Genomic DNA, 21,865 nt, shown 5'->3' with positions numbered 1-21,865 from the left:
TACACCATCATGGAAGAAGTGAATGCCGGTTACCGATTACTGCGACATGTAACCCATGGAAGCCTGTAACTCTTCGACACTTGTGTAACTCCAAAGATATGCATCCCTCTTCATGCATGGCCACTCTTTTGCTGCTTCTGCTCTCTTCTTTCTGTGCATGCATATGAGGACTCTTCTTGGCATCATCTCTCTCCTTCTCTTTCTCTTGTCTTTCCCCTCTGCATCGGAGTCGTATGGTCTCCGCAGGCTTCAGGAGAAGGGCGGCTACCTCACCCAAGAGGAGCACTGGTTCCACCAAACCCTCGATCACTTCTCCCCCACGGTTGATTTGATTCCTCTCTTTCTTTCTCTCCTTTGAGGTTAAAATGCCAAAGAAGAAACCCCATTAACATATTACTAAGCCAAATGCTGATTACTGCATTTTTGTTGTTCTCCTTTGGTAATCTTTGTTTCAAATTCAAAACTCCATTTAATTTTTTGTGTGTGTGAATTATGCAGTGTCATAGTATATTCAAGCAGCGATTTTACGAATTTCTTGATTACTACCAAGCTCCAAATGGACCAATATTTCTCATAATTGGTGGTGAATCAGAACTAGATGGGATCTACCACAGTTATGTATCTGTAAGTGCAATGCTTCTTGCAACTCACATTCTCAAGAACACTTTTCCTATTGCTTCTTCATATAATATAGATGATTCATGTTACTCAATCAGCTATCTTGCAGGTGATGAAGGTGATAATAATTTGTTCTGTATCCAATAATATTTCCTTTCTATTCTTTTATCTTGTAACTAAGCAAACAAAATAAAGTTGTTCTCTAATACCTGACTCCACCATTAGTGGAAAGCCAATGATGCAGATGCTTTGTTTTCAAGGAGACCAAGTTAACTATGGCCCTAAACTATCCATTGTTAAAGTTCTACATATATTGCTTCTTAACACTACTCAAACAAAATATATTTGCTTTGTTAAACAAAATATATTGCTTCTTTTTTTTTGTTGCAATATTGTAGGTACTAGCAAAGAAGTTTGGTGCAGCTTTGGTTTCTCTTGAGCATAGGTACTATGGAAAGAGTTCACCTTTCAAAATACTGTCAACAGAAAACCTAAGGTTTCTATCCTCCAAACAGGCATTGTTTGACTTGGCTGTTTTCCACAAATATTACCAAGTATGTACTCTACATTTTAAGATTCAGAAAAGTCTATTTTTTGTTCCCTCTTTTTCATTCTTATATTTAGTTCAACTTTCTTTGTTTTCAGGAAGTTGTATTCAATTTATTGTTCTTCATGTTATCTTCTTTGTAGCAACAATTATTGTAGAAGAAGAATTAGGCATTTCCCAATTACAAATGTAATATAAACTGTATATATGACTCGATTAGCCATTAAATATTATTTTATCTAATACGATATCATTGTTTTATATGACATTGTATAAGATATGGGGTATGGGGTGGTAAATTTAACACTATATTATTTCATGCCTTGAAAGTGCAATCTTACTATTGTGCAAAGGAGTAACATTATTCTATGTGATGATTTAAGGAACTCATTCTAATTTATTAGGAACAATTATGACTTTAGGTAATGAGTTTTAAGAATGTTATAGTAGAATGATTAACCGAATCACGTAAGATGTTAGAGTGGAAAAACTATTAAAATTATTCTTCATTTTATTTATAATAGAATGCAAACAAATGTTCATAGCATTATGGTTTTCCAACTTTTTTTTTTTTTTTTTGCAGGAGCATTTGCATGGAAAATATAATATGTCAGAATATGAGAGTGCATGGTTTGTGATTGGTAGCTCATATGCTGGAGCACTTAGTGCATGGTTCCATTTGAAGTTTCCTCACCTAACTTGTGGGAGTCTTGCAAGCTCTGCATCTATTCTTGCAAGCTACAACTTCATTGAATATGACCAACAGGTGCATGAGCATAATATATATACATGTTATATCTTTAGTTACTTTACATCACCTAAATAATCCTCTCTTTAGACAATCCCAAGGCTAGAAATTTAATGTGCAGTCTGAACAATACTTTGGACTATTGAAAATTGGATGATGATGATGATGACCAATTCCTTCTCTCTATCAATCCTCACTGAAATTATGGCATCACTTTCTGTATGAGATCAAGTTGGATGGTTTCCCTTATGTGAAGGAGAAGGGAAATGGGATTTTAGTTAGGGTTAGAAAGGAATAAGTATTCTATTTTTCTTTAGCAAATTTGGCCACTGAGAGCTTTGAAAATTATTAGATTAGTTAAACCCAATGAAGAATTAGTCAAGCATTATATTTGTTTGGACTAAATAAAAAAAAAGATTGAATGTAGTGTTTGGAAGGCATTGTTCATTTGTTCTTTTTGTATTAAAATTATTCTGTAATCTCATGACCATCCAAAATCGTAATGGTTATACTTTTGGAGGTTGGAGAGTCAGCTGGTGCTGAATGTAAAGCTGTGTTGCAAGAAATTACTACTCTTGTGGATAGGAAACTCGAGGAAGAAGGACAACAAGTGAAGAACTTGTTTGGTGCAGCTAAGGTACACTTCATCATCATGTTTGATTTGTGATTTATGAAACCATTAATGACAATATGTCTTCGATACAGTCAATTAACTTCTAAGAGAAGTCTGGCACAAAAGAATTCATGTTTGCATAGATTACTACAAGTACAAACATAACATTTCCTTGAAATGACTAGTTTTGCATTCTCTCTCTCTCTCTCTCTCTTGAAAGATTGATGCAAAGTTGGCCATCTTGAGAGAAGTTTTTGATCTTGTGTAGAGAAGTTTTTGATCTTATGTAATTGATATCATGATATATCTAAGCATATCTAACACACAATCTATCTTGCTCTTTGGCTGCAGATTAGCAACAATGTCGACTTCTTGTATCTTCTAGCTGATGCTGCAGCTGCAGCTGTAAGCAAATGATATTCCTAAGACCATCATTTTCTATGTTTCTATAACTAATGCTTCTGTATTCTCTCAGTTTCAGTATGGGTTTCCTGATGATCTATGTTCTCCTCTTGTTGATGCCAAGACAAATGGGAAGGACTTATTGGTACATTTGTATTTACTTCTCTTAATACATCAAGATTATTTGAATGTTATTTAGATTTTAGGGAAGTGTATGTAAATTATTGAAGCTATATAAAACTTCAAGATATAATAGTTAGAGGATTAGATTGGAACTCAGTAAGTGGATGATGTCTTTGTAAGAGAGTGGAATTTGCACCAATGACCCATTTGTTTGTTGATGATTAGGTCTTATCACAGTGAATCAAATTATATACACAAACATATTCAGAACCTCACTCAAATATCTGTGTTGATGTGAATAATTATCTTCAGAAGTTCTAAATCTTCTAGCCATACTTCAAAATTCAATTTCCATTGTAAATTGCTTGAGATTCACTTTCATAAATTGTTCATATAGTAAGTGTATGATAGCTATAAGAAAGGTGCTAACTTGGATTTGGTGTCTGCAGAGAGTATATGCTACTTATGTTAAGGATTATTATCTTAGGAGATACTCATCGATCGAACTTTACGATCGACAACGTTTTCGGAATACGACTCCCAGTGAAATTAGCGGTAATATGTTGCGCTAAGATCATAACTAGAGAAGCCTCTTTCAGTCAAGTAAAGGCACATTAATTATTTTAGATATGTTTTATTCTAAAGAAAAATTTTCAAATGCATTTTTTTTTTCATTATTTCATGTGTTAATAATATGTTTGATATCGCAGCGGGTCGATTATGGTCTTTCCAAATTTGTACCGAATTTGGAAATTTCCAAGTGGCACCAAAATTTGATGCTATTCGTTCGCCAAAGATTGATTTAAGGTATTATCATTGGATCTTATACTATGATATCACACTTACATAGATTGATCTATGAAATGTCATTTGCTATTAAAACTTGCATATTTTATTTAAGAGGATCAATAGCCAAGATATTGAAATAACTAAAAAGAATTCATACAAGTAGATACACCAAAAAAAAAAAGTAAAATTAATTTGAAAGAATTTGGTATAGATTGCACAAATTAAATAAACTAACACAATGTAAGACCTATGGACAAGTTTATGCAATGATGCAAGCAAAAGCTTCAAAGAGACATTTGAGATGAGTCAAATAGATGGATATGGTAGATTGGCATATCAAAGGAAAAAATTGGTGGCATTATCTCTATAAGCTAAGTTTCAAAAACATCAACAGGTCTAAATTATGCTTCAAATTTGAACAAAAAAAAAAAAATGTATTCAAGTTTTCAAGAATGACTGGAATGTTTGATTCTCTAAATTTATCATTTTTGTGATTGAATTTTATTTGAGTAAATTTTGTTGATGACTTGTAGGTATCATCTGGACCTTTGCAAGGATATGTTTGGAGAAGGGATCTCCCCAAACCTGAATATGACCAACATTTATTATGGAGGCACAAATATTGCTGGTATGAATTGTGGCAGACTTCAAAGTTGTATAGAATTTTTAGAACAAATAAGCCAAATTGCAACTCAATTCACTAACCTAAGCAATATAAGTATGGTCAAAATAGGTGATCAGAAAGCATTAGAAGTAAACAAACATCATGATACCCATGTTCAACCAGAATTAAAAATGATGAATATATTGCTATGAAAATAAAGATAGATTGGTGAATGTGATTGGTGCATTTGATATGTCATATGTCCTTTTAATGTTTTATTTATTGTATTTTAAGAAATATTTTCTTGAGCAATATAATCTTTTCTTTAACATAAAAAGAAAAATATCAAGAAATGTAAATGTGTTTTTAGTTAGATAGCATAGGGTGGTGGAGTTCTTCTTCTTTATGACCTAAGAGACGGAATCATAGAAACCCTTGTATACTCACTCTTACACCAAGCCTAAATGATTGCAACAAGATAACCATCACAAACCTAATAAAGCTCAAACATTGATTTTAAGAGTCCATAAATTGTTATTTATATCATATGAGAACTAATTGTCTTCTTCTATTTGAATAGGTTCAAAAATAATCTTTACCAATGGCTCACAAGATCCTTGGCGCCATGCATCCAAGCAAACATCAACCAAAGATTGTAAGACCAACATTTCATTCAAATGGGTTCCCAGTAATACATGTAATAATGCTTTCTTGAATTGTTTCAGTGCCTTCCTACTTGATCAAATGTCACAATTGCGCGCATGGCATCGATATCATTGGTTGCCCTAAGTCAGCTTCAAAAATTAAAGGTACTTACTCTATGATTGAATTCATTGAATAAATAAGAGATTTAATATTAAACCTAAAGAAAGTTTGCCATTGAATTAGTGATTTACGATGAATTATTTACTTGAAAATCCATCCAGCTATGGATTAGGATTAAATGATCTAATAAATGGAATTTTGGTTCAGGTGGTCTGGAACAGTGCACAACAGCGGTGCAACAAGTGAGACAGCACATCACAGACCACATTGGCTTGTGGCTTTCACAATGTTCAGTCACTATGAGTTCATAACACAGTATTACTTCCTCTGCATTATCATTTTTATGTTTCGTTTTGTAACATAATGAAAGGAAAAAAAAAAGAGTACTTGCAACCACTCAAAATGTCACCAAAAGGAAAGAAAAGAATTAGTAATCAAATAGGATTAATGTTTTCATTCACCCATTCAGCTCGTTTCTTATATTTAGATCTATCCTTGACCTTCGATAGCTGAAGAGCATTTCCAATCTAGAACAAATTTTGATGAGATAATTACACATTTTACATCACATATAAGACTCTAGATGGCATCCAGCGGATGCAACAATGCCTCTTCCTTCACAATAAACCCATTCTCAACATTTAATCTTTCTATGGCACACTTTTTAGTTCTATTTAGCTCAATAAACCATTTCCCATTTGGGGATGCCCGTATACCCTACCAAATTAGCCATACAGTTCACATGAAGATTGTAGAAAACTGTGTCCACACTGCACAATCACCTGACAGTTATATGGCCAAATCTGTGTTCCAAAGGGAGAAACATTCACATCTCGATCTCCTATTTAACTATCCTAACCAGAATAAACCTCTTATGACAGACACACCTATTGCAGTGAATCAGCAGAGGGCATTTTCAATAACCTGTGCCATTATTCTGATCACAATCTAAAAGATGAGGATCAACTTCCCAGTCATATGCACAAGTAGAGATCTTACCCTGCTCAGCTACTTCCATTAAACCATATAAACAAGCATCAACGTAAAGCATAAGCTCACTGTTCCACTTATCAAGCAAACCTCCAAATTACAATATCCATTGATAAAAGCATTCCACTTCTCCCGGCCCCGTTCAATCAGCAGTAAAGTTATTCAAAGAGGGCAATAAATTGTATAAAACTAAATACAAACTCTTTACCTGAACAGAAAACAACATATGAAATTACTATAGTTAAAATGAGAAGCAATAGACATAATTTGCAAAGTTCTTTTAGTAGTACTTGGCCTAACACCATATGCATGTATGTGATAGGAAAAAAGACAGGAACAGTCCCAGTCAGCAAGTTGCAATGTTCGCTGATCAGAATTGTTAGACAAAATAGCACCTGATCTGATGTTTTCCACCAAATTAAGAGCATAGCCGTGAGATCTTCACAACTTGTTTCTTGTTAATTTGATTCTCAGTAAACTTGCATTACCAATGTAATTAGACGATAACTAGATTTGTTAGATAGTTGTTTGTCAGCTTAATCTGTCAAAAGATCACCGTTTAGATATAAAAAAAAGTCATTTACTGTTCATGTAAATTAGAAGAGAAATCTCTTCCCATAATGCACATAACACCAGATGAGAAACTTCCAGTAAGATTGATGTATATCTTATTGCTCATCACGAGAAGATTACCGTCGACCAAATGTGTTTATGGTGTAGAAATTCAGGAACAGAGAGCAGAAGCAACGGAAAACAACAACCATCTTTTTACACACTAGGCATGAGCAATCTCCAGTAGAATCCATGTACATATTACTGCTCATCAACAGATGTTTATTAACGACCAATTCTGATTATGGTGTAGCAATTCAAAACCACATCCTCATCCATCTCCAGGTCTTGTGGTTTTTCACAAAACTATATAATGAAATCTGAATTTTTGTCATAATGAGATTGCTTTACAACTATAGTTCTAATTAAGATAATACCAAATGTTGACATCTAGCTCACTAGATCTGCATTCAGGATCATTAACCCTTTATATGCCAGAAAAAAAAATGAAGAAAACAACAACACTGTATAATGGAGAAAACAATAACATAATATATGCCAGGATAAACTAATGAAGAAATAGCAGCCATAGACAAAAGTTAACATGCCTATATAGATCCACATGATACAAAAAAGTTAAGTGAATATATCGTCAATCATCATCTTCATCGGGTTCAAACTACGACACCTCCCTGCTCCCTGTTGCATCAAGCAGATATTGTTCTTTTCTCATGCATATTAAACCAAATATACGTAGTGTAAATTTCTCATCACCTACAGATGAAGACTGAAGTTACACCTAATATTTTTAAAAGAAAATGATCCACCACTCCAGATAATAACAAATTGATTGCCATTAAGAAATGAATTCACTGTACATGTACAAACAAACTAATTATGACAAATAATTGCAATAATACAAGAATTACCTTTATTTTCAACTTCAGAACTATTTTTTAATAACCACAAAATCAACTAAAGGAAGAGAATTCTATGCCTTAAAGACCACATTTACTTGTAGAATATACATCACATCATGATCTTCCTCATAAAGGGACTAAAATATCCCAAGATTACTGCTGACCTACTGAAAAGTGAAACATTTTAGGCTACAGTACAAGTGAGGTTTAACATGTGGGTATTCTAGCTAATTGGTTCATTATTGTGAGCTGTGACTTGCTACAGAAACATTTTGGTTAAATCACTAGCTCCAACATATAAAATATTTAAAGTTGCTGAGCCATGAACTATAAATTTAGTTTAGAAAAAGCCAATTGTGATAGAGAACCCAATACCTCTTAACTCATTAACTTTGTCTTGTTATTTGGTGTCTTTATTGTTATTATTTTTTCTTGAATAAAATCTAGGGTTGGAACATGTAATATGGATTATGGATCTCATTTGTCTTTATATAGTTATGATGTATCAACAAAAATAACTTAAGACATTAAAAGTATAAATGTTGTGACATGCAGATTGCATGTGCATCTTAGATCACAAGTACAAAATTGCAGGAGCATTCCTGGTAATTAATAACCTGCCAAAAAAAAAAGGTTTATCTCAGTTTTGTTCAAGATCTGAATCCTGTGCATGTAGCATTGCTCCTTTGGTAGTTTGGAAAAATTATCAATCGTAACATTTGGACTTGGCATCCAATGAAATTACAAACGTGTCAAGCCATCACAAAAAACACAGAACAATTCATGAACTACAGAGAACATGCCAGGTGATGCACCAAGTTAAGAAGAAAGTTAGATGAAAAAGCGATGATACAAAAACTTGCATCTTCACCCAGAAACCAAAATGCAAAGTTACTTTAAGAAAAACACTCATATAAATATTAAAGTGTGATCACTGGCAAAGCTTGTTGTTCCGACCAATGTGAGAATGGAACGCACCACGCCAGAAAAGAATTCGTGTGCACAATGCTGACCCATGCCAAGGTGCTGACGTAACATTGAGGTGCAGACATATGAGTAGACCTTTTTTTTTCTGCCCGTGCCAAAATGGTATCACACAGAATGGCAATCCTTGAACGATGGAGTTCCTGACCACAAAATGATTAGTGGCAGTTTCTAGAGGGCTATTTCAACTAGTTGATTAATATGTATGCGTATGATCGCATAATTTCAGCTTTTTATTTTCTTTTTTGAACTTTTAACTCAGAACATAGAGACAAAGAGTGGTAGGTTTAAGCCTAAATGGCAAAGAGTACAGACATATTCAATGATACCAAAAAGACTAAAAATAATGATTCTATGATTCCAGCAACATGCCACAACAATGGTGGCAAGCCTAATTTATATAGCCATTTACGGACTAAAGTACATTCATGACACAGAAATCAGATCAGTTCATCATAACAAATTATATCAGACAATTTAAGAATTAATTGATAAAAAAGGGGTAGTCTGGCCATGTTATCACGACGACAAGAAGCAGATTACCTCAAAGAATTCTGGTGCAAGATAAGAAATCCTTCGAACTAATCTTCTCCAACAGAATGCTTGATAGTGAGACAATGAAGACAGACAACAAGTAGTCAACTTCTATCAGCTTGAAACCTTTATCCCTCCCACTTCTTCAATCTTTAGACTCTTATGCTGAGATATTTCAGAAGATTGCTTTAATGAGAGGAGAAAAACAGGAAATATCATTATAAGAGAAGTAATGAAGTTGAAGAAACAAGAATCACTCAAATGGCAGAAGGAAGAGTCTAACCATGCCAACTACCTTACTTTTCTTGTGTTTGTGATTATCTACTGAATCTTCATTACCATCATGTTTCCTCTTCTGAAACATTAATATTTAAATAACCAAGAACATTAGGAACAAGACTTAACAAAATTAAATATACATATAGTTTGAAAAAACATGGTAAGCACGAAAAAGGACCTTCTCATGATGTTTCTTTGAATGATCACCACCAGAATCATGATGTCCACTTTTATCCTTCTTTTTCTCTCGGTCTTTATCTTTACTCCGATCTTTATGTCGACGTTTGTGCTTCTTATGCTCCTTGTCCTTTTCTCTATCTTTGACCTTGTGTTTTTTGTGCTTCCTCCCCTTGTCTTTAGAATCTCCTTTAGATTTCCCAGGAATGGTTGGTGTTCCTTTTTCTGACTGAAGAATATTACAGAAGAATCCTTCTTGTAGGAAATTACAACAAAAATATGAACTCCCATTCAGATGACAGGATTCTTACCAAAGGCAAGTCAATAGGGGCAGTATCTCCCAGCTCAAATGCTTGCCCTAGTATATCCAAGTTGAATTGTTGAATCTGAGCTGTTGTCTCTCTCAGGTATGGAGCACTCTGAAAGAGCTGACCCAGCTCCATGCCTTCTCCCTTTCGGATTTCTGTGTCTCCTACAACATTGTGGAGATAATGTGTGTCTGAAATTGACAAAGGAAGAATTCTTTTGCAAAAGAAATCATGGTGTGCTGACAGCTTGTAGCGGTTAATCAAATCAGCAGCACCTGTAAGCTCCCTAGGTCCTGCATGTTCAAACAAATAGCTCAATTGAAACCTTTTAGGATAAAGGCTAAAAAAAGAATTGAAATTAACAAGAGCTTGAAAGTTGAAACAATTATTAATGACATCATACACCACCAATTGCAAAGTCAACGTTCTACAATTGTTAAGGGGAATATAGTCACTACCTAAAAAGGTCCTATTCAAAATACTAATACCGGAGACAAACTAGTGGAATCTCATCGAACTGACACATACTGACTAATAAGGTATAATATACGTTGGTGAACTAATGAAAATTAAATAATACCCAATGCATGAGACTCCCACAATGCAGGGACTAGGCGTTCCCCATCCTTATAAATAAATATGAGGACCATACTGTATTACATTTCTGAACTATGAACTATCCAAATAATTTCATTTAATAAATTTACCTCTTCCAAACTTCTTGCTCTCAGGATCCATTCTATCGTAGCTTACAATATCCACAATTCAACATCTGCAATAAAAAAAAAATATGATTAACAGAACAAAGATAAAAATAAGAGGCCACAATCCAAGAATCATTTTGCAAAGCATATCTAGTATGACGTGGATAATCTTCCAGAAGTTGCTTCACAGAACAAATATCAAGGTCACAAATCAGAAGAGCATCTATGCAACACATATCTAAGAAACTTCAGAATTATTTAAAAGGTGCAAATACACTATTATTTGCATGAAGTTGTTTGGTAACATAATTCTAACACTGAACCACAGATGATAGTACAACTTCTCAAAGAAAAATCTCCACTGTTTAACTTCAACATAGTTAATCATGATAGAATCAGCACCTATACACTGGTGAAATAATAACCACATCTGAAGTTCTCTCATACTATACAATAACTTCCATGGTAAGTACCAAAATCTTACCTTAACTTTTAACTTGCCTACCAATTTTCATATTAATGATGCTGTCCAATCTCATGAGGACTGGAGACCACACTGGTTTCAGTTTTAGATAGCATGGCCAAAAGAAAAGCGCCAATCCTAATCCAAATGGATCGATTAAATCACTTCTGAATAACTTGATTTCTCTGAATTATAGGATTCAGACAGAGAAAGTGATCAAGGTCGATTTAGTGTGGTCACAACCAAAATTGATCCCTAATAAATCAATCTTGAGCTGACTGCAACAGATCCGGATCCAACAATCATAACCAACCAACTCAGCCAGTTCTTCATATCCCAACCTTAAGATCCACAAGAAATCAAATTCTCTAACCCATGCTAAGTTCAAAGATGAAGATCCAGGGTAGAGCCATATAAGGTTGTATTTTGGTCTATCCAAGTCTAGTCCTGGAAAGTCACCTGATGAAGCAAAAGAAACATTTTGCTCGTATGTCATTATCCACATACTTGCTATGAGTGTCCCATTGGCAATTAGTTTCCCAATATAGTCCTCCTTTGTCTGTATGCATATGCATACAACAAGCAATCAGATCATCCACATATGAAGACATACAACTTAAATAAGGCTGCATAAGCTTTATACAAGATAGTCACATGTCAGAGGACTCCAGCAATTAGACACATCAAGGACATTTCATATACTTGCTCCTTCCTTGAATCCTCTTTCCTCTCTTATTTCAGCTTCCAACTTTTACTGTTAGAGACCGTCCAATAACAGTATCATAACTTTAGTTTGCTAAAAAAGTTACTAAACAACATCAATGAAATGGGAGAGAAATGTCTACAAGCCAAAAAAAGTCAAGTCTCCACTTTCGGCGACTGATCTTTAGATATCACGAGGGTAAATATAATATTGAACATCTACCGACAGATAATCATTAGTCCTCTTATGATATGCTTGTTCTAAATCCCTTCCCCGAACTCATCACCTCGTCTAGGTCAAGCATGAGAAGTAGATGCGGACGCCCCAGAAGAATAAATTCTTCCCTCGCTTACCTACATCCCGTATCCACGCACGCTGTTTCTTTGGGAGAACAGAACAACGAGAAGCAGTAAACACGAATCAGTCTGTTGCAAAATCGAAATGCAATTTAATTAGATGTTGCAAACAAGACCTGTTTTGACTTTATTATGTGAGTTCGAACCAGTCCTCCTCTAGATCGCCATGAAGAGCAAACGCGGGTTCACAGGAAGTCAAATGGAAGGAGGGAGAGGAGCCGGATGCCTTGTTGCCGGACTCCGGGGCCACCTGAGGGCACGCAGAAAGCGGAAACCGCGGCGATGACGACGGTGGAATCAAGGAGAAAAAAGAATGAGAAGAGGAGGTCCGATATCGAAGGAGAAGAGGGAGGGAGTGGGGGAGCAGAGAGGGGGTTAGGGAGAAAGACTAGGGTTGAGATCGATCTGGCGTCGCAGTATTAACGGGAGTGAACTCAGTGTAATCATAATAAAAATTATTAAATGGATGGTTTCTATTAGATTAAGTGGGAAAAATGTATCCTCCTCTCACACGATGAATTGGATTCCTCAATACCCATTAATAATATATATATATATATATATATATATATATATATGAATTCTCGGATAAAGCTGTCGATAAAAGCTTAGAAAAATTCTTACACTATTGTCTGTTATTAGCACCGTCACCAATCCCTTGCCTTTCCCAACCCTAACCTTGCCTTCATGAACTCGTCCCCACCTTTACACTCACAACATCGTCCACTTGCACCTTCATAATTGGATCCTATGCGACGAGTGAGAACAGTGATGGTGAGGCTTAGATGAACATATTTATATTTGTACTGTGAATCCAAAAGTCACAGTAGGTATACAAACAACATATTTATATTTGTACTCGTTAATGGACAGGCTTAGATGAACATCTCATCCTTCTGTAGAAGATAATACAATACATAAACTGTGAATTCAACTAATGAAGACCCACAATGCAAGAAGGAAACACTACCGAGATGCCAAAATACAAATACTAACTTAGAAGTTCAAACACGACAATTATTACAGGGCGCATATACTGCCCACTTTATTCCAAGCACTCCTCACAGCCACACGAAGTCTTAAGGACACACCAACACACAGTATTCGTGGACTTCATGTCACGTCCACTTAAGCATACATCAAGCAAAGACAGATTACTTCATACCTTAATAATATTTATTATCGCAGGTCTGCGAGTGCCAACATTTAACGGCGGAAGCTCCTAACTTGCCGTGGCATCTCGCCGTCCTCCTCCTTGAGCTTGACGGCCGTGTAAACGGCGGCTCCCGTGACTGCCCCGGCCGTCGGCGCCACCAGATATATCCATATCCGCTCGTAATTGCCGGCCGCTACCGCCGGCCCAAGCGTCCGAACCGGGTTCATCGATCCCCCGCTCGATGGCCTGATCCCAACATGTCGACCGTCAGAATATTGCCACGTGTAACAATTAATAGAGACTCGCGTCGGTTGGGTGCTACTAACCCGGCCACCAGAATGTTGAGCATGACCGTGGCCCCCACCGCGATTCCTGCCAATTCCCCCACCTGTGTGAAGAAGCAGCATTGCGTAGGAAATTAAGAGGCGGAGGTGAACGAAGGGGGAGAGGGCAACGGTGAGGAAATTACGGCACGAGTGTCGGTGGCGACGGCGGTGACGACGAAGAGGAGGTTGAAGGTGATGAGGAACTCGATGAAGAAGGCCTGGGGGGAGCTGACGGAGGGCACGGTGACGCCGCCGGAGAGGAAGGGGTGGAAGACGGCCTTGAGGGCGAAGGAGGCGCAGATGGAGGCGGAGACCTGGGCGAGGATGTAGGCGGGGACGTGGGCCCAGGGGAAGTGGCGCAGCATCGCGAAGGCGATGGTGAGGGACGGGTTGAGGTGGGCGCCGGAGATGTGGCCTGTGGACAGGATGACGATCATGACCGCCAGGCCGGCGCAGGCGGCGTTGCCGATGAGGGTCTCGGCGCCGTTGTACTTCTGGTTCACGATCGGTGCCGCCGTGGCGCCAAATATGAGGATGAACGTCCCCACAAATTCTGCTCCCAGCTGTCACGTCATCAACAACTATAACAAATAATTTTTATTTTTAATATATATATATATATATATGTAAAAAAATAGTGCCTCTTTGAAATAAAATTTTAATTACATATTATGCTTTAACTATGATGTCTTATAAGTTCATACGTTGTTTAAGTAAATAGAAACTTCTAACATTAAGACTATCAACCAAATATTTTGGCGTGTCAAACACACTAAAAGACAAACTAAAAGTGACTGAATTGACGTTACAGTTGACGTGATGACTTTTATCTTCATCAATCGATAAAGACAAAGCAGTGTCATAATCGACGCTGATAAAACGTCAGATTCTTGCATGTTATCACCATCAACCCAAGGAACGCATTTTGAAAGAAAGAAGCATATTTCTCTATCAGTGAAAATATTTGACCCACACTAAGAGATTGCTGGGGACATGAAGATGGATGGATTCATTAAGCCATGTCTACTTCTATTACTCAATAGAATTAGGGTTAGTATTGGGTCATGCCACCATGGATTTTCTTCTTTGTGTGTGTGTGTGTGTGACGGTATGATAGATATAATTCGCAGTGATTTAACATCTTACGGAAGGAACAGCCATACTTGTGAGGAAGGAAAACCTTCACAGATTTAAATGTAGTTCTCGAATGTTACCAGGGATTACAGTATTTTCTTGAATTTGAAGCTAATCATATTTGTGAGAAAGGAGATTCCCTGCGAGTTGTCTTTTTCTTCTAGGGATGAGGCAGGCAGGAACGTACCCTACTCGAAGATGTATAATCCCTATGCATGCGTGCTTCTTGTTGTGGTCAATAATGGGGACGGTGGCAGAAGCAGGAGTTGAGGACAAAAGAGAGAAGAGGTTAAGATGCTGCCGCGATGCAAGGCAAGATGGGTGATGGGACTCGTGCCCGGTGCTGTCACTGACGGCCGTGTGCTGTGCGTCTCCGGTAGATTCCTCTCACACTTATGATGAGGAAAAGAAAGGGAAATGAAAAGCCATGCAGCATCTTCCATCTGTTCTTGGAAAGAGATGAATTCAAGAAAGTAAAGAAGAGTGCATGGATTCTTGAATTTATTCTTATTTTCTTGAGTCCATCAGGACCAGTCTAATAAAAATCAACAGATGAGGAATCTCAACATAAAGGTGCAAAAATAATAAAAAAATGAGAGAGAAAAGAAATAGAATTTCATGATCTAAAAAAGACTTTATTATAATCCTTAAACTTATGCATGATTTGAGCTTTCACAAACTCATATATTTTTTTTCTTTGATGACATGAGAAATAATAAATTGTCAATCTCTAAGAAGAGATGGTAAGTTGAGAAATATGAACTCTCAACCAAACCTGCAATAAAATAGTGAAGTTGGTGACTGAAAATTCAGATAAATTAAACCCTGTCATGCTTGATCTATAGCAGTAAGATATGGTGTCTTTTAAGAAGCAATGATGATGATGATGACGAGGGAAGACATGCGCGAACGAGAGGAGTGTTGCTGGGCGGCGTACCTTGCGGGTGAGGGAGACGTCGGGCTTGGGGAGCTCGATGAAGCACGTGTGGGGGGAGGAGGCCCACGACTCCAACGGGAGGCACCTGTTGCACCTCGGCATCGACTTCCGGTCGTAAGACAGCGAGTCAACTCGGAGCGAGTTGAAGAGCGGCGCGCCCGGCGTGCCCGGCGTCGCCGGGGCTGACACGTTCGGCGTCTCCGGCTCCGGCATTGCCAAAGGCTTCGGTTTCAGTGTATTTTTGGTCTTTTTTTTTATTTTTTGGAGGGAAGAGTAATTAAGAAGGGACGAAGTTACATGATCTGATTGCTTTTATAAAGCTTTTGCTATGAGAATGGAGGAATTCTAGCCAGGATTTGATACAGCAGATGCAGTTTCACTCAGATATCATAAGATGAAACCCTACTATTACTACTACGACTATTTTTTTGTGTTTTTTTTGGGGCTTGAATTCTGCACTGAAAGAAACAAATCTTACATGATCTGAAAGCTTTTATAAACGTCTCGCTAAGGAATGATGAGAAGAAAGCAAGCCAGCTGAACTTATGCCTACAAAGCTACTAAGATCTACAGGTGGAAGACTCAGAAGCACTTATGCCTGCAAAGAAAAGCTGCATTAAGAGCTTCCTGAAGGTGATGGTGAAGGAAGGAAGGAAGAACACTTCCGACTGCAGGGGAGGAGAGACGGAGTGGTGGGGGAAAGAGAAGCACAGAAGTGGAGGACATGGAAGAACAAGTGGGTGTATATATTGGGACGAGTGAAGGGAAGGTCAATGCCTCACAGTGACAGCTCACATCACTGTGACAGCTTCAAATAATTGTATGATAAAGAGATATTTGTCATTGCGAATCTAAACTGCATTAATTATCATTATTATTATTTGTTAAAGTTGTGATCCACCTTCAATCTTTCATTAATATTTCTATCTCATGAGAAGGAAGGTTAATTATGTTCATCATTGTGATGATTAGATATATTAGAAGGCATCACCGATCACATGTATCGATCCGAATGTATTATTTTGTGTGCTAGCTAGTGGGCGTATGAATCCTCTCTCCTTTAGGTTCACCATCTATTCCCATGCTCGCTCACATCATGTGATGTGGTCGAAGCCTACCTAAAAGAATGGTGGGCAAGCAAGCAACCTTGACGGCATCTTCCAGGCTTTTCCATATTCTTCACTCGTTCATTCCTCTCGGTTATTCCTCCTTGAATTATTGATGTAAGTATTCTCTCTGTCCTTCACAGTTTGTAGATTAATCTCTATAATTATATCGTTTTGTTCGTTCTGCCTCCTGTGTAATTTTGCTGTGTTTGCACTTGAAAATGGAGCAAACATCTGTTCGTACGCAAGGTGTTTGTTTAATTGACCAGTTTCTGGTTCCTTCTTGAATTATTGATGTTTGAATTCTCTATGTTCTTCACAGTTTGTAGATTAATCTCTATAATTATATCGTTTTGTTTGTTCTGCCTCCTGTGTAATTTTGCTGTGCTTGCACTTGAAAATGGAGCAAACATCTGCTCGTACGCAAGGTGTTTGTTTAATTGACCAGTTTCTGGTTCCTTCTTGAATTATTGATGTTAGAATTCTCTATGCTCTTCACAGTTTGTAGATTAATCTCTATAATTATACTGTTTTGTTTGTTCGGCTTCCTGTGTAATTTTACTGTGCTTGCACTTGAAAATGGAGCAAGCATCTGCTCGTACGCAAGGTGTTTGTTTAATTGACCAGTTTCTGATTCCTTCTCTTCTCAACCATGAGATTTAGCTTTTGAATGTCCTTTTTAGAACCTAATGGTGTGCTAAAGAACTAATATTCAATTAGCACAGAGAAATCATGTGTAGCTGTAAGTGACCACATTGTGGTGAGCACTTATTCTTTGCTTACCATGATCTTGGTGTCAAAAGCCGAGCCTTGGAGTCACTAATTGGATGATTGCCACCTTGTTTACTGGAATACTTTAGAAAAAGTTGCTTTGACCGTCGGTAATCAATTTCGTTACTAAAAAATTTGCTCGAGTGTTTGAGTCTTCAGTTAATTCATCAAACTTTGATATTTATAGAACAAGCATCCGAACATCCCTCGATCACCGAGCAGAGTGTTTGAATCTTTAGTTAATCACTTCAGACTTTTTTTTTTTTTGCATATGCAGGTTTGAATCAAGTAGGACTGATATAATTGTCGTTGAGATCCACCATATCATTTATCACTGAGAGGACAGATGGTCCATCATTTTCTTTTCTGAAGCTTTACTTGTTGGTGTTTGTTCAACCGCACTCTCCTGCAGCTGCCTCAGTTGGAGAACTGTTCTTCCACTACACAATCAGTGAACTCTTCCCTGTCTGGAGCTAGCAGAAGTAAGCCATGTTAGATTACCAAGGCACCGACCCCATGACAGCAAAAGGAACGGTGAGGAAGAGCCACAAATCATTGTTCTGCCCGAACTCACCTGATGCCTCTCCTCCATTCAACCCAAAAGCAAGTTCTTGTGGTGGTGTCCCTTTTTCTGGTTGCTTGAATGATGATGGAGCTGCACATTGTGTAATGACAGCCACTGACACCCATTCTGTCTCACCACTGGCCAATCCCTTTATTGAGTTGAACTCTCCAAAAGCCACCTCATCGATGATGCTCACCACCATACTGTCTATCCATGGTGATAAAGAAGACTACCGAAGACTAAACGTCAAGGCAAGGCACCAACACAGATGAAGGGTGAAGCAAGGCACTGTCTGAAGACTCCATGACAAAGAAAGGGCAGAGCTAAATAGGAAGAAGATCACAAACAGCTAAAGGAAAAAGCATGATAGGCGTCTGCTTGTTGCCTTCCCTTTGTTCTTGTTCATCTTGTACAAGTCAACTATGGGGGACAACAATCTGAATTTAAAATGTGAGATGGCTGCCCACTGAATTGGTCCACTCAAATCATAACTCAGATTCCTAGTGTAAGATATAAATGAGTCTCTGGTGGCATCCAAATGATAAAAAATTTCAACCAAAAAAAAAAAAATCATATTTAGATTGATACGATCTGATTCGATAGAATAACTGATGATTAACTCAAGAAGTATGTGTTGTTCACATATAATATGGGAAGTTCTATGATGACCAGATTTTATGTTGCATGGCCCAATCGATTTGGCACGCCAAAAAAGATCCAAAAACAGGCCTATCAAGATGGGTGGATCTTTCTATCACTGATGCATTTACATCGATGTAGCACCAATTAATTGATTAAATAAATATGTTTATTTCGGATGGGTAAAAAATAACTTATATTCTTGTCATCTTCATGAGACTCCAAATATTCAGGTCAATGTAATTGCTTGCTTGTCACACCAATATTTGCTGAATTAGATATTGATGCATTAGATGTATGCAATGTTTCTCTACTTCAAAATAATTACATCACATCTAAGTAACATGCTATTGTGATGATGAATTGGTCAAGATTTCTTTCTCACTCTCTCTCTCTCTCTCACTCTCACACACACACACACACACACAAAAGCCTCTGTGAATAATTTAGTCGATCCAAGAAAGGTTGAGTCTTATATATCAATATGTACTTAATATATTCAATTATATCATACATTCAATCAAATTTAAGATTTTTTTCCATATAGTAAACAGAAAAAACATATTATACATAGTTACATACATACATATATAATATTTTGTGATAATTTTAGGAACATTATGACATCAATAGGGAGGGGAACCTCACGAAATTAACACTTGTAATTATGTGGTGAAGGCATATTCTAAAATTAGAATTTTGTAAAACAATAAATAATAATAATAATAATAATAATAATAATAATAATTTATAAATATATTTAATAATATGTATTATAATTTTTTATAAAATTGTAAAATAACTATTTGATTTTGATTGTGCGAGCAAGATTCAATCGTGAGGTTCCCCTCCCTATTGATTTCTTGTATGCTTAAGGTAATAAGACGTTCGGATGATTTGGCTCGCTTATGAGATAGAGAGATGTGTCTTGAGAACCAACTTGCCTCCATCGCTTTTATTCCTTTGTTATACTACAAGTGTAACATAAAACGGATAGAGATAAGACTCGACAGATGCGGGTTGATTTAGTTATTGAACACATCATTCTGAGTTTAGTTCGTTTTGGCAACGTGGGGGGCTTCATCCATTTCAATACATCGTAACCGAGCAACTCCTCCGGCGGCGACCCCGTACCTCCGCCATGTACAGATCAGCGCTCTCCGCCGTCACCTCCAAATCCCGCCGCCCCCTTCGGTCTCCCTCCTTCTCCCCCTTCCGCGCCGAAACCCCGATCATCTCATCCGTCTCGCCATCCCCCGGACCCGAATCGCGGCTCCCGATTCCGTCGAACCGGTTCTCTTCCTTCAGAGATCCTCCGAGTCGCGCGAGTTTTGCGCCTTCGATCTGCTTCCCGGACTGGTCGCCAGGGCTGCGCCGCCGCGTGGTCAGCCGAACCAGGGGTCTATGCGGCGGGTCGGGCGACCGGGAGAATCTCGAGTACGATGTGGTCATCGTGGGGGCGGGACCAGCCGGGTTGTCGGCCGCGATACGGTTGAAGCAGATGTGCCTGGAGAGGAACGCCGATCTTTCCGTTTGCGTCTTGGAGAAGGGTCCGGAAGTCGGTGAGGTTTTAATTATGGCGTTCTTTTCTTTAGTAGATTAGCAAATGGATGAGGCACTTTCTTGCTATGTTTGTTTGGTTCCATCTTTTTTTTCCTGAGCGTGCATGAATCCTTGATGCATTTTCATAGCTTATGATAATTTGAATCAGAATGTAAGAAACAGATAGAAACATAGACTGGTTAAGGGAGAATTTCAAATTCTGATGTTAATACTTACTATGAAAAGTTTGTTGAATATGGAGGGCATGATCCGATCTAGGATTACACAACAACAATAACAACAATAAAGCTGTAAAATCCAACTATCCGGGAGTCGGCTGCATGTATCTTTTGTCGCCTTGAGATATATAAAAGAAATCATATATAGTTAAGTTGACAATTTTTAAATCTTTATTTATAGTTTTAATTAAAGTCTTTTTAGTCTTTAGGTCTAGTATTGAGTCACTCAAAATTTATAGAAACCAAAATTTCAAAATTTCTGGATATTAGCAGTTCAATATAATTAAAATTCATCCTGGATAGCCGTCTAAACTAGGAATGAGCCACTACAGAGAGTTCACAAGTATTTATCACGTTGTCCGCATAGATGCTAATCTTAGAATTGTTTTTTAGATAAATCTAGTTTCTAATCCTTTTTATTTTCTTTACTACAGAAGTTGGTCAAGGAAAAAATTACTTGAAATTGGGCTCTTGAGACCAAATAATTGATCCATTCTAACAGTTCCAATCAGCATATTAGATACACAAATTGGATCTATTTGGTTTGAAAAATAATTCTAAAGACCTAAATGAGGGCTGTACATGTATCCTACATTTCTAGTTTTCAGTGGATACCACCACCTGATAGCCTTGTGTTGTTTTGCTGGTGGGATGGAATGCCCAAAGAGAGAATAGACTGGAGGAGGATCAACCGAGATGTACTTTTAGTATCTTTTTTGTTTGCATTTTAGTTTTTGTGTATTTTGTTGTTCTGCTGGCACACACTTAAAACATGGGAATGTCAAATCCTTTTGGGGAAGAGCTGAAACTTTGGTTTCACTGAAAATTGTAATTTAGTGAGTTGATACATCCAGTTCTAGTTGGCAGTAACTGGAAGTATGCATGTTCCAGTATGTTGTTTGATGTTTTGCCAGCTCTAATTCTACTAAAATCCGTTTTAGGATTGGTCTGCCCTTATACCAATTAAAGTGGCCTTCATCTGCTGTCCCTCCAGGAAAAAAAAAAGCACATACAAACACACAGATGGAGAAAGACAAGATTCAAAAACATGAGCAAAAAGAGTAGTTGGGTGGAAGAAGCGAATTAAGATGAGGTTACACATACCAAATGGACCTACAGAAGGAACCCCAATAGAAAAACAGGTTATCCTGGCTTTGTCTTGTATATGAAACAGAGAAAACTCACATTTCCTGTAATCACATAATTTCTGTCAGAATTATTAGGAAACAGTTATGTTGCTGGGGTGATCATTTTGGGATATTCAAAATGTT

The 21,865-nt window shown here is 37.4% G+C and overlaps 4 protein-coding genes and 1 long non-coding RNA gene across 14 annotated transcripts in view; 3 read left to right on the top strand and 2 right to left on the bottom strand.

Annotated features, from left to right (window-relative positions):
- On the top strand, positions 1-5,592 carry LOC103977696 (probable serine protease EDA2). The gene is made up of 13 exons (XM_009393282.3): positions 1-322; positions 499-624; positions 1,017-1,172; positions 1,749-1,931; positions 2,434-2,550; positions 2,878-2,931; positions 3,002-3,073; positions 3,501-3,606; positions 3,762-3,858; positions 4,374-4,468; positions 5,025-5,099; positions 5,170-5,253; positions 5,417-5,592. The coding sequence occupies exons 1-13, from the start codon at positions 113-115 to the stop codon at positions 5,518-5,520; spliced, it is 1,479 nt and encodes a 492-aa protein (XP_009391557.3). The 5' UTR covers positions 1-112; the 3' UTR covers positions 5,521-5,592.
- A 1,530-nt stretch (positions 5,593-7,122) lies between these two features.
- LOC103975784 (mediator of RNA polymerase II transcription subunit 19a) lies at positions 7,123-12,655 on the bottom strand. Of its 10 annotated transcripts, none has more exons than XR_010486128.1 (9): positions 12,296-12,655; positions 12,110-12,198; positions 10,661-10,725; positions 10,229-10,246; positions 9,957-10,108; positions 9,647-9,874; positions 9,473-9,544; positions 9,199-9,354; positions 8,330-8,798 (listed from the first exon to the last, which is right to left on the bottom strand). XR_010486128.1 is itself a non-coding variant. In XM_065104959.1 (6 exons), exons 2-6 carry the CDS (start codon positions 10,689-10,691, stop codon positions 9,304-9,306), a joined length of 672 nt encoding a protein of 223 aa, XP_064961031.1. In that variant the 5' UTR covers positions 10,692-10,725; positions 12,296-12,637; the 3' UTR covers positions 8,330-9,303. The 10 variants fall into 10 exon arrangements, 1 of the variants encoding a protein (XP_064961031.1); XR_010486126.1 differs by having other exon boundaries at positions 9,957-10,117; positions 12,296-12,653; XR_010486127.1 differs by lacking the exon at positions 12,110-12,198 and having other exon boundaries at positions 12,296-12,652.
- A 499-nt stretch (positions 12,656-13,154) lies between these two features.
- LOC135610446 (probable aquaporin NIP5-1) lies at positions 13,155-16,444 on the bottom strand. Its single transcript, XM_065104958.1, has 4 exons — positions 15,733-16,444; positions 13,805-14,224; positions 13,662-13,723; positions 13,155-13,581 (listed from the first exon to the last, which is right to left on the bottom strand). The coding sequence occupies exons 1-4, from the start codon at positions 15,943-15,945 to the stop codon at positions 13,386-13,388; spliced, it is 891 nt and encodes a 296-aa protein (XP_064961030.1). The 5' UTR covers positions 15,946-16,444; the 3' UTR covers positions 13,155-13,385.
- A 4-nt stretch (positions 16,445-16,448) lies between these two features.
- LOC135610447 (uncharacterized) lies at positions 16,449-18,640 on the top strand. The gene is made up of 2 exons (XR_010486121.1): positions 16,449-16,955; positions 17,887-18,640. It is a non-coding gene; the product is annotated as an uncharacterized LOC135610447 (long non-coding RNA).
- A 1,176-nt stretch (positions 18,641-19,816) lies between these two features.
- Positions 19,817-21,865, top strand: part of LOC135610445 (electron transfer flavoprotein-ubiquinone oxidoreductase, mitochondrial-like) — a 22,730-nt gene continuing 20,681 nt past the window's right edge. The window contains exon 1 of the mRNA XM_065104957.1: positions 19,817-20,375. Within this exon, the coding sequence (XP_064961029.1) occupies positions 19,955-20,375 (421 nt within the window). The 5' untranslated portion in view covers positions 19,817-19,954. The remainder of the gene's footprint in view (positions 20,376-21,865) is intronic.

This window comes from Musa acuminata, chromosome BXJ2-4, assembly GCF_036884655.1.
Source record: "Musa acuminata AAA Group cultivar baxijiao chromosome BXJ2-4, Cavendish_Baxijiao_AAA, whole genome shotgun sequence".
Taxonomy (NCBI): domain Eukaryota; kingdom Viridiplantae; phylum Streptophyta; class Magnoliopsida; order Zingiberales; family Musaceae; genus Musa; species Musa acuminata.
This window is presented reverse-complemented; position numbering and strand designations above follow the sequence as displayed.